Here is a 12439-nt window from a genome sequence, read left to right as displayed (position 1 = left end):
AAGGAAAGATCACAATAAACTTGGCAGGAGAAGGGAGAGGAGTGTCACACTTTCATAACAAAGAAAAGACCTTAAGCTTTTGACAAGAGGTTGAAGGAAAAAAAACAATTTTTGCAGTTCCAAATAGAAAGTCTGAAAAATTTAGTTCATTTCACTGAGGCCTTGTTATAATAATCTGTGGAAGTTAAAGTTAGAGAAAAAGTCATACTACTCTGAGCTTTCCATTTGGGGTTGTTTTTGTTTAAGTTAACCACAGTTTTGGAGGCTTTACTGTGAGTTCTAGTCTGTATGGAGCACAGATTGCTTCAAAGTATGTTGCTACTTCTCTGGTCACTGTCTGCCCAAGGTGAAACACAGCTTTTTTCTATAGCTTTTTTAAATGCAATCTTTTATAACCTTTTTTTCATGTTAGAATATGTATATATGCATCTTGCATGTTGTAAGGAAGAGTCCTCAGCTCAGAGTTAGAATAGAAATGACTTTAAAGAAGCAAATTTTTGAAGACTGCAATGCCTATCTACCATCAAAAGAATAATTAGTTATTAAAAATACAAAACATAATCTTAGCTAGTATTCTGTTAATAGAATATTAACAAAAAAAACCCAACACTTGGGAGAAAAGCATTGCTTTTCAAGCATGACAGTAACCTCCATTATGTTACTGTTTAAATGCAACTTTTCTTGTCAAATAAATAATTTTAGAATGCTGTAATTACCTAATTATTTCCATTACATCTTCTATGATACCGATCTTCATTGTAACATCATACTTTAACCACCTTTTAAAATTTGGTACACTTTTTAAACTTTCTTGCAAGAGAAAATGTATTAGAAAATTATACATTTTGGTTATGTGGTCACTCATCCAGTTTCCAATAGCGTTGTATTTCCTAGTTCCAGCACCGCTTTATGAATCTTCTATTTGGTGAAAGCCTACCTCAGTATTATGTATTTAATTCAGGGCTTTAGTATGATAGCATAACAGACATGATTTTCAGATTGTAGCTTCTGTTAGACATCTGCTCCAGCTTAAGATTTAGCCTTTTGAAAAGCTGCATGAAAGTTATTACTGAGTTAAGTTTTATTATTGCTAAAATTGAAGTTCTCACTTCAGCAGGCCAAACTGACTGTTATTATTATTATTTATACTATTATTAACTATTATTATTTGTACTGGGAAAATAAAATGATCAACAGATATTGAAAATTTTATTTGGAAGAAATCCAGAATAGGTATCATTGTCATTAATTCATGCAGGACTTCAGTGAAGAAAAAAAGAGAATGTTTAGTTCAGAGGCTGAAAATACTTACTAATTAAAAGAAAGCACTTAAAACATTACATATGAAGCATTCATAGTTACTTATAGAAGCATATGGGATTCTTATTTAATTTTTCCAAACAATAGTTTATCTAAGAAATCTTGAATTATGTTAAATAAAATTTTCTCTCATATTATTTCAATGTATTTTGTTTGCCTCTGCAGAAGCTGTGTAATTGTGCATTCTGTTCTTTGAAAACTGTGCTCAGATTTCCAAGCAGGAAGTCATGCTTATTTCAGTGATTGTTCTTCTCTTTTTCTTGACATTGTAATGATTGTGTACTTGGCTGTTGCTATCACATTTCCATTAATCTAATGCCAATTTCATAAATGATGACATTTACAGGTGTTTTTCTCTAACATTTCAAAGAATGTGAATCCAAATCAGAGGAAGTTTACTCCGAAGCGTGGTCCAGATCTTGCTTTTAAATCATGGTTCCTACTCTCACACAGAACATTACAATAATTAGTTTCCTGTTATTTAAAAATTTCGTCACAGTAAAAAGGATCATCATTTATTAAAGCACAGTGTAATCATTACTGACATTTCAAATCTGTTATATATGTTTGAATATTTTATATTTCCATGGCAGATCAGTGGCTTCCAACTGGAAGGTTGCAGTTTTGATGGAAATCGACTTTCAGAAAATCTGCATGATTCTCCCAGTGTGTCATCTGTTCTCCCTTGTTACATGGCCTGGATTCCACAGGTACTAAATTATTAAAAGCCCTAAACTTTCAAGACCCATAATTTGCTTTTTTCTGTGTAGTAGCTTTTCAGTATGATGTTGCTGACCTGTTTTCCCCCTCGTTTCAAAATAAAAATCTCTGTCTTTAATAGGAAAAACAATTACTTCTTTTATATAAAAGGAGAACTTATTATCATTTTGTCAATATTTTTTTATCTTCTATTGTTTAGATTAAGACAAGAGCTTTATTTCACTCATACCTTTTTCTCCTTGTCTTTTAAAAAGCATTAACATATTGTCAAAAGTGTATTTAGTGAATGAATATATGAGTTTGGGAGTTCATTCCTAGAATATATTTTCCTCGTGTTTTAAACATTAAATTAAAACAGCAATAAAAAGATAGAGAACATCATGTGATCTATAAGCAAAGAAAACCTTTCCCCTACTTACACTAATTTAAAAAAATGCCAATGCTTGCAGAACGATGTAAGATGAAAGTGAAGTAATCCAAACAGTAAAAATTGTTACTACTTCTGCTCTCCAATTATAATAGCAATCTCTGATAAATAAAGCAAAAAGTTACATAGAACTTATTCAAGGATGTGTAGGAATTACAAATTCATATACTTAGAGTCTTATAACTAAAAGAAAGCTTATTTTAGAATTAATCTCATCTAAATTTAGCTGTCTAAATGTTAATTGCCTGGTATGACTTAATGGCCTTAGCTCCTTTTTTGGTCTCAGTAAAAGATAGGCATCTCAGGAAGTCCATCCCATCATAAGGTAACTGACATAAATCTCTGTCTAGATGTGACTCTAGAGACAGCCTAGACTGCTAACTCTGGGACAGAGAGGTGAGAAGAATCCCACATACATATCTAAAAGAAAATATATTAAGACTTTTACAACAAAAATGAAGTGTAAATGTAGAAAGTGAGAAATAGGGGTGCATGCAGGTTTTTTCCACTTCTTTATCACAATAAATAAAATAAGCAGCACATAAAAAATGAAAAATAATGTCACCTTTTAACCTGTCCTGTAGACATTAACTCCTCAAGCAAATGAACTTATTAACTGGAGGAGGTTGTTATTTGGCAAGCTAGAGAACTCTGCAGAGTTCTCTCTTGGGAAGGCTAGGTTTGGTTAGAAGAATGTTAAAGAAAAGTTCGCTGGACCCAAGTAGTTGAAATTTCAGTTAGAATTGAGTTTATTAATTATCATAAATTATGGCAATGATGAGATTTGTGGTATATTGTGATAGACATTGTGCAAGGATCTCCATTGCTAACACACTACCGTATCCCAACTTTTTTTCTTTTTTCTCATTGTTATTTCCAACACTGGAAGTATAGCATTATATTACAGTACAGCATTAGAAGTATAATGGTCAAGCTCTAGACTTGGAATACACAAGTAAATAATAGCCATCATCTGCACTACTGCTCCCAGCTTTGATGGGAAAGAAAATACTGAAAATTTAAAAAAAAACCAAAACAGCACAACACCTATTACAAAGTTGACTAGTGAAAGATTTTTCGGTTCTTTAGTAGTTTACAAGGTTTGTTTTGTTCAGAGAAATAAACAGTTTTCTAAGTCACTTGAAAGGTGGTGCATGGGATAAATATGGAATTGCCAGACATCTTAATAAATAGATTCAGTGATGTGTGGGAGAGGATGATACATGGTTTTACATGGTGACACCAAATGTTTATCTTATGCACACTGAAAATGAGGGTTGTAAGTAACCCTCTCTTTGTTCTGAAAAACATTCACCTTGTGTTAGAGATGAAACAGATTCTTAAGTGTTTTTCTGAATAGCATATTCTTTAAACTTCAAAGATAAGATCCAGAAGTGATGTGTGACATCAGCAGAGAGCTTTATCTATAAAACATAGAAGTGAGAGAGTTCAATAATCAGTGAATTAAACATCTTCCAATGTACTTTATATTTGAAATGAATAGCAACTGAAGTCTTTGTGTTGGAAAAAAAAAATTCTTTTAAAACACAGGCCAAAACTTGTCAACTGCCCAGATTTTAAACATAAAGTATCTCTAAGGAGAGCATTTCTGAATTGCTCTGCCCTAAGTTGTTTTACTATGGGCTTCCCTGTAAAAATTGACCACAATCAAACACTGTGCTCAGAAACCAAGGCAGAATCAGGAGACATTATGCATTTCCCCTTATCTCATTATCCTCTCCTTAGGAGAAGAGTACATGAAGTGGAACATATTATCTTTGGATTCTTAGGTTTTGAATTTGTTTTCTTTTCCCCAAAAATATCTCTTATGAAATATAGTGAGCAAAAATCTGTATATTTATAATGCAATGCTGTGAGGTCATTTTCAACCAAACTAAATTAAAGTGAACTCTCTGAAAAAAAAAAAAGTAGCCTACAGGATTTCTCTGAGAGAACCCCCTCAAAATGCTGCAGTGTCAAAATGGAGTATTTTGAGCTACTAACATGATGCTTATTCTCATTAAACTGTGAAGGTCCTTTCCAGTTTCAATTCACTGATAGATGCCAAGCTGTGAAGGGTGTCGCTAAGGGGGATGGAACCGTGCGTGAGAAATGGCTTACAATTGACATGCAAAGCAAAGTGCTTGAAACGCTTATTGTTTGCATGTTTCCTTTTTCCTGTTTTTAGTTATTTTCTAATATTGGAGCTTCACTAACTCACATTTGATCTAATTTGCATTAAAAAGACCCTCATTTTTGTTTCAAATTCCTTTCTGACAAGTGTGCTGCTTTGTTATTTGATTCTTGAAAATCTTCTGACATTTTCCTGTTGACAGGAAGGGAGATTTTGAGTGTGACGGAAAACACGCTTAATATATATCAATTGAATGAAACCCTGAATTATTTACACTAAATAAATACATCGTGGGTTGAATCCCAAATTACATGCTGTAGGAAGTCTAGACTGAGTCTTTGAGCTCAGTTCTATAGTCGTGCATAGGGACAATGCCCTGTGCAAAGCCCTAGGAAGAAACTACGTCCAAGGCGCACACAGTTCGCAGCACAGAAAGTGGAGAGGAGCTGTTGCTCTTCTCAGAGCAGAGCATTGCTTGCTCATCAGGACACAGACTGAGAGGTAAAGCCATGGCTCCAACCAAGGTCCTTCCCTAAGTAGTGTTTACTATATAATTATAATCTTTGTACTGCTAATGCTGTGCAGTAGGAAAGGACACGTATAGGAGAATACAAATTATAAATTAATGCAGCTGGAAGTTCAAAGCACTCAGTTCAAATTTGAATGCTTAAAGTTAACTTGGTAATTTCCTATTTAGGCACTTAATGGAAATGGCCTGTTTTCCACAAGTGCCCAAGAACCCCAGCTGTGACTGTGATCCGTATTACTATGAAAGGCATTTAAAAAAAAAAAAGTTATCAAACCTGCTTTTTTTTTTTTTTAACTAATAATTTAACTTTTTACATATGCTTGCATGTCTTGAAGTGCTAGAAGTATATGGAAAGGACTAGGGAATTTAGGCTTTTTGTTTGTTGTAAGTCCTGCTCTAACTAAACTGTGGTTAATACTTCTGGGTTCCTTTTAATATCCTGCATTAAGTGGGGGCCCTGTGAGGCTCTAATGTAAGGTGTAGTAGCTCTCTCTGTATCAGAGACCAATTTTGATATTTGGATTCACTGATGTTAGAAATCATTGTTTAAATCCATAAAGTAGCCTGGAAAGTGTGGGGTAAGATTTTTTTGGGTGCAATTCCTGAAGTATCGCACTTGCAAGTGTCCGGGACACAGGTCGCAAGTGGGGCTGCATTACAGGAGGAGCAGCAGGGCTGTGCTGCCGGGAGGGAGGAGGTGAGGCAGCAGGGCTGGCCGAGGGCACTGGCTGCCCCGGGACTCCAGCCTGCCCGGGGTAGCAGCTCCCTGCCCTGCAGCGCTGGTGCTCCCGAGGGGCCTTCTCCCCCCTGGGAACTGTTCAGCACGTCCCTTGCTCCTGGTTCGCAGAAGCTTTTGACATGTAATTTTGGGGGGTTTTAGCTGAATGAAGATTTTGATATGTCGTTCATAGCATCACCCCTATTACATACTTTCTTGTGTTTTCAGTTTAACAAACTGGAGAGAAAAGGTAGAGGCTTAGTTATGGAGTGGTCTAGCGAATTTTCAGAAGTCTCTGCTTTGTTAGTAATCCTTCTCCTTTGTAGCCTGGACCACGAGTTGCCTGTCCAAGGCTGCAGTGTCTAAACTGTATCTTAGGATTCAGCTTTAGATACCATATCATTGGAAATTATTCCTTTCTCACGTTTTGTTGTCTAAGTGATAACTAAGTGCTTGTTTGTTGACAGGATGCATATGGTCCATATTCTCCAGAGGAATGCATATCTTTACCAGTCTACACTAGCGTGGAGAGAGACCGTGTGGTGACAAATATTGATGTACCTTGTGGAGGAAACCAAGACCGGTGGATTCAATGTGGCGCTGCTTTATTTCTAAAAAATCAGTAATCTGAAACTGCATTAAATTAAGTCTTGAAGTTAAGAATCATTTAAACATCTCAGTTGTTTCGTATTAAAAGAAAACTTCAGATTCATTGCTTATACATTTTTAAAGCAATGGTTTATAAATTCCCCTATTTACTATTCAGCAAACTGTTAATTTGGGTTGTTTCTCTAGCTTGTAATGTGCTGTATTTCTTTCTCAGACTTGCTGAAATCTCTTATGTTTTGCCCATAAATATTGAATATAAATTCAAAGTCAGCATTTTTTCTTTGATCAGTTTTTTTCATTATCCTTTTTGAACTGTTATTCTTATGCCTCCATTATTTAATAAAAAAAAATTATAAAACTTACCTGTTGTAATTGAAATTGAATGTTTTACTTAAATACAAAAATCAGGATAAATGTTTCAGTCTGTTTTAATGATGTTTTACTTGTAATCATATTTCTTTGTATTGGTAGTAAATAATAGGAGCTTTATAAACTTCATGTGGAGTTACAAATTCAGTTAGACTACCATCATGGTTGTTATCTAGAAATTACTGAAAAAAATATTTTATGAAATTGTACTAAATTCCAGTAAGAATGTGCACATAGATGCCCAAGATAGATAGACAAACAATTCCTTAGACAAACAAAAGAGGTTTTCACCCAGTTGTTAGGTGATTAACAGAGGGATATAGTAGTGCTTTTGGTCTGTGATGTGAGAGACTCCTGGAGTCTTGTTCTTAGTGCAGGATACTCGCTTGATTTCACTGATTCACGATGTATCATGTTGGGATGCTGCCATGGCTTTGGCGTGCGGTTAGACAAAATCCCAAAAGAAGCAGGAAACCCAAAATCCATCAGGAAGCAGCATTACTGAGGAGTGACGAAATCTCAGCGTAAGAACTGAAAGTGTCTAATTTTTAACTGTGATTTCAGAGTCACCTCATGAAGATATTTTTAAAAGCCAAAAGCATAAAAACACTTTCTTGGTTTGCTTAGAAAACAAAATAGATGTCTTGGCTCTGATATCTCTGATAGATTTTATATTTATTTTAAAATAGTATTTAAAGTAAGACTATATTTCACTTGCTTGATATTTTTCATTGGTGGTTTGAGGGAGGGAGAAGGAAAGCAGAGAAACGATGGGTCACATTTCAGCTTCCTGAAAAAAGTCTTTTTCTCTGTTCTACTCTATTGTTCATCCCTTAAACTTGGACTTTTGTCTTCTATTTGAAAAGTTTCCCATTTTAGTTCTTCTAATAAAAAGATGTCCTAAAATAGTTTGATACAAGTACACATACATTTTTAAAATTGAATCCTATCTAAAAGCAGAATAGATTTACTTGATACTTTTCAGATAGTTGTCTCATCTTCCTTTATACATTTGACTCTGGTTCACTGAAGAATAAAAATATAGCAAATTTGGAAAATAGTCTGTGAAGAAAATTTTGGAAGAAAATGACAGTTTCCAACAGAAAAGAAAGCACTCGTATAAATGCGTGTACAAGCTCAGTGAGGATTTAGAGGGTGACTTGTCCAGAGAAGTATTGTCATACTAGGCTTGCTTGGTAAAACATCACTGGGAGGGGAAACAAGTTTTACTGAGGGCAACTGTGTTTCAATTCCCTTAGGCACAGGTGAAGATCATGTTGCAATCTTCCCTTTTGGATCCAACACGTTTCCATGAAGCAGACTGGATTTTAGCTTTCGTATTTCTGAAAGCTGAGGGATCTACTGGCTCCTACTAGTTCCAGCTTCTCTTTTGTGGACAGGTAGAGAAATACAGGTATTCAGATAATTATCTATGTTAGGGCAAAGATGTCTGTAAAATAGACATCATATTTTAACCCACCTTGCACAGAAAGTAGAGACCAGAAATGTGGTAGGTGGTTTTGATGACCAATCTTGCTTCTTATGGGAAATAAAAATCTACTGTAATGGGTTGTAGAAACCCTGAAATAAAACATTAGTAGAACATTGTGGGGATTTTCATGGTTTGGTTTGGTTTGGTTTTTTTTTCCCTCTCCTAATTGTAAGCTTCAAAGATGCCTTTCATCCTGCCAAGGGTAAATACATGGAATATTATTTAGAGCCTCTGGTTTCAAGTCTCCTCTTTTTATATATTTAGCCAGGAAGTCTTTACTGATTCTATTAATATACAGATATTGACTCTATCACAAAAACCAGATATAAAAGAGACCCCTCCAGACCTTCCACACTATCTTTATTTCGATTTCAGGGTCAGGAACTGATTCAGTTTCTTACCAATAACTTGTCTGTATCCTAACCCCTCAGAACTGGCCTCTCTCTGCTGTGGAGGTTCATTACCTCTTGTATCTATCATCTTCTGCTGCCTCAGATTTAGAACTGTGGAATATTTCTCAGCTCACACCATCGAGAATTTTGTTTTCAGGACATGCATTCATGCATTTCTGTCAGAGAGCCTTCTTTCTGTGAGTAGAAAGTACTGTTAGCCAGCTTGATTAAGTCTCCTTTTGTTTGGTTCACCCCTTGGTTTAGAGCCCTTCCACGTTACCAAAACTGTCTGCTTGCTTCTGCTCTTTCTGAGTCCTTCCATGAGTGATATGAAAAAAAACGTCTTAATGTTTAGCTATAACTAGAGCATGGAATTATATTTTTATTTGGGCAGAAGTCCTTCGGGAGCTCATCTAGACTGATCTACGTTACAAATGTGAAAGACGCTCTCTTCCTAGGTGTCTTTGATGTGTTTATTTTTTTAGCACAAAAACTGATTTAAGTAAATCTCAAGCTAGTTTGGCATCTTGAAATCTGGTAGATTTTCAATGATGTAATATTATCATCACAAAAAAATTGAGAGCTGTATATTATGTTCGCAGTATATTAAGTAGTATGTTTGATACTTATTTTGACTAAGTGATTCACTAATCTTTCCTTCTCATGACTCTAGTCATAACCCTGATGCTTTGGAAGGCTCCCAGGTGACCTAAAGAGGAAAAAGAGATTACTTCTCATGTGTTCCTTGATATTTACTGTCTGTATGCATTGTATGATGTGCTTTCTTTCTACACAATGTTGTAATCTAAATGAAAGATACTGTAGGTAACTACTACTGTATATCATAGAAATGATATTTTTGGTAGTAAAAGACAGAACTGTAGAGTGTTTATTACCACCAAAGTGCAGCTGTATCACAAGCATAGGCCATTCAGAAGTATGAATCAGGAAACATGAGAAATAAAAACATCAGAAATGCCTTAATGGTCTGACTAGTGTTTCAATGAGTCTGTTCTGCCATTCAGTTTCAAGACTTGTAAGACTAAAATGTATAAAGAGATCTTAGAAAACACACATTACTACTCTGTAAACACCCTTTTCTGAAGACTTGAAAAAGAGGCATATCTTGAGCAAGTGCAAATTGTTATCAATAGAAATCAAAGTGACAAAATGTGAAGTGAAAAAACCTTTAAATAACAAAACCTTTGAAAATAATGAAGATTGTGCAGTAATATCTGAGTGTGTTTGAAATACAATTTTTTTTTTGACAAATGCATTTATTTTATATTTAAAAAGGAACAGTTTTTTCCTTTCACATTTTATAGCAGTCAGGTTGACGTCAGGTATTGGTGCTATCATCTGTCGGAAGACATGCTGTTAGGTGCATTTAGCGAGTTCACAGCAAGTCTACTGTCACAGAGCATGCTATGTTCCCAAACAGAAGAATACATGTTTGTTGAAGAGTCAGACTCACTTTTTGTTGTTATTTGAGATAAACTACCTTTCAGAAACAAGACCTATGATTGTGATAGAATACCTCAAATTGTTGTAGTGATAAGGGAAAACTCTATCAAGTTGATTTAAGACTTTTTCCAGAACATTTTTAGAATTCACTAAAATCCAAACGCTGCAGTGGAAGGGAAGTTATGCAAGTTATGCAGAGTACCAAGAGAACTGGTCGTGCAAATTTGTCTTTCCCCCTCCATTTCTTTATTTCAGCTTTCAGAGAAGAGTACTCAGAAAAGCAGTAATTTCTCCCAAAGCAGCTAGATAATTATTAGGGCTGAAGGGGAAAGAAACCCTGAACTCCATGCTCAAAAGCATCAAATATGAATCATTACACGACCTCTTAAACTGATAGACGGTCTTTCATCGACAAAAATGGGTTTACATACATTATACTTAATATTGGTTACCATACTAAAAATGTGAGGCTTGACTGCGGCTAGAAATTCTTACGTGAAGTTTTACATATACATTTTTTAATCCTTTTAATTTTTACATTTTTAATCCTTTGAAAACAAAAGGTGTGAATAAGAAACTAGATGTAGAAGAGTCTGAAGACAAACAAAGAGTGGGTCACATCTGAGAAAACAAGCTCACCCTCTGTGAGTCCTTACGCTGCATTCTCTCTGAAGGTATTCAACGTTGTGCGTGCGCTTGAGTTCTTCACATATTAGAAGCTTCCTTGGAAACTCTGCTGCCTGAGAGGCCATCCTCCTTCACCTCAGCTCATCGCCTCCGGTGTGGGAGGCTGCGTAACGCAGCACCGCTTCCTGTGTCTTCTTTTCATTTCAGCCCCTGAAGCTGCTTACAGCAGGGCTCGCTAAATTGATGTGTTTCAAGAAATGCCTTGAGGCATTTAAGGTCTAGATCTCTTATTTCTGGTTCGCACGACCTTTATGTAAGATGCCTAGAAAGCAACAGAACATGTTTTTTTCAGTTTTAGTAGGTTTGGTACAAACAGAAAGACTTTTCACTAATGTGTTTTAGAAAATCAAAGAATAAAGTTGGTGTTACTTATTTGAACAGCTTCACAACAATAATTACTGTTAATATGGACTGCAGTTTGCCTGAGGAATAGTTCTTGGGATATGATCTTTGTGGAAATTGGGGTGTTTTTTTCCTTCTTTTTTCCTTTAAATTTAAATTAATTTGTTTTAATTTCTTTGAACCCTTTATAATGCATAAAGAATCACGATAGAATATCCAGAAAGCTTTGCACAGGCTGATTCTAGAATAGCGTTGTAGGTATGAGGGGCTAGCCAATGCAAGAATTTGGTTACTCACACTGTGTTGTAATACATTGCTATTCTACTTTTTTATTATCAATACCATCAGCATTACTGTGTTCTTGTTCAACACATAACTTAACTGAGAGCACACATATAATTTGAGTACAGTGTAAATATACTGTCCAGTGTTCATTCTAGCTTGATGATCCTGTAAAGGAAGTTACCTAAACAGCAAGATGCCCAAGATGAATGTCAGGTATGCGTACTCTAACTGGCAGCAGTTTCTGAAGAAGAGTGTGTCAGAATTACTACTGGCTTTGCATCTCAGGAGAAAGCAATCTCCCCCAGTTTTCTTCAAAGAAGTCTCAGAGATATTCTTCATATCTTCACCCAGTGTTAGATTCACTTGTTTTTTCAGAGCAGCAAACAAGAATCTTCTTTTAACAGGTCATCTTTGGGAAAAGTAATTAGTAGTCATGCTTGTGAAGTGTACCGGAGAGGCAAGTTCATCATCAGAGCTAACTCCTCTCAGTCCCTGACAAGGTGAGTCCTTCTCATGCTATACCACATGGTACTATTTCCAAGCATAAGAGGGTGTTTCATACACTTTTATCTCTCTACTGAGATTGCTAAGAAATGTCAATGGTTAAGAGCGCTTTTGAGATGGTCATGGTCATATCAACGTCTGCCACTAGATGGTACTGTGGACTAGGCTCTCGTGAGAGACCAGCGCAGAAAAGTTAGGGAGGTTTGGAAGGTAAAGACAATTTATAGTATATATAACATTGCATCAACAGTCTGTTCCGAACGAAATTTTCTTATCAGCAGTGCTGAATAAGCAGCTATGTCTTAAAAAAATGCTTATAGTTAGTTGTGATGCAGTTCTTTTTAGAAATGAGTGATTCACCAAGTAAATTTCCTGGTACTTAGAGATGCCTTGGTTGTAGAAGTGGATACGGCACTGACTGACCACTCTGGCCTGTTTGCAGCTATT

At 35.6% G+C, this 12439-nt stretch overlaps 1 protein-coding gene across 1 annotated transcript in view; it reads left to right on the top strand.

Annotated features, from left to right (window-relative positions):
- The window catches only part of DYNC2H1 (dynein cytoplasmic 2 heavy chain 1), a 184644-nt gene extending 177825 nt beyond the window's left edge, over nt 1–6819 (top strand). Inside the window, exons 88-89 of the mRNA XM_075140082.1 lie at nt 1914–2030; nt 6316–6819. Coding sequence (XP_074996183.1) covers nt 1914–2030; nt 6316–6474 — 276 coding nt within the window. The 3' untranslated portion in view covers nt 6475–6819. The remainder of the gene's footprint in view (nt 1–1913; nt 2031–6315) is intronic.
- The last annotated feature ends 5620 nt before the right edge of the window (nt 6820–12439 follow it).

This window comes from Calonectris borealis, chromosome 1 (genome assembly GCF_964195595.1).
Source record: "Calonectris borealis chromosome 1, bCalBor7.hap1.2, whole genome shotgun sequence".
NCBI lineage: Eukaryota > Metazoa > Chordata > Aves > Procellariiformes > Procellariidae > Calonectris > Calonectris borealis.
This window is presented reverse-complemented; position numbering and strand designations above follow the sequence as displayed.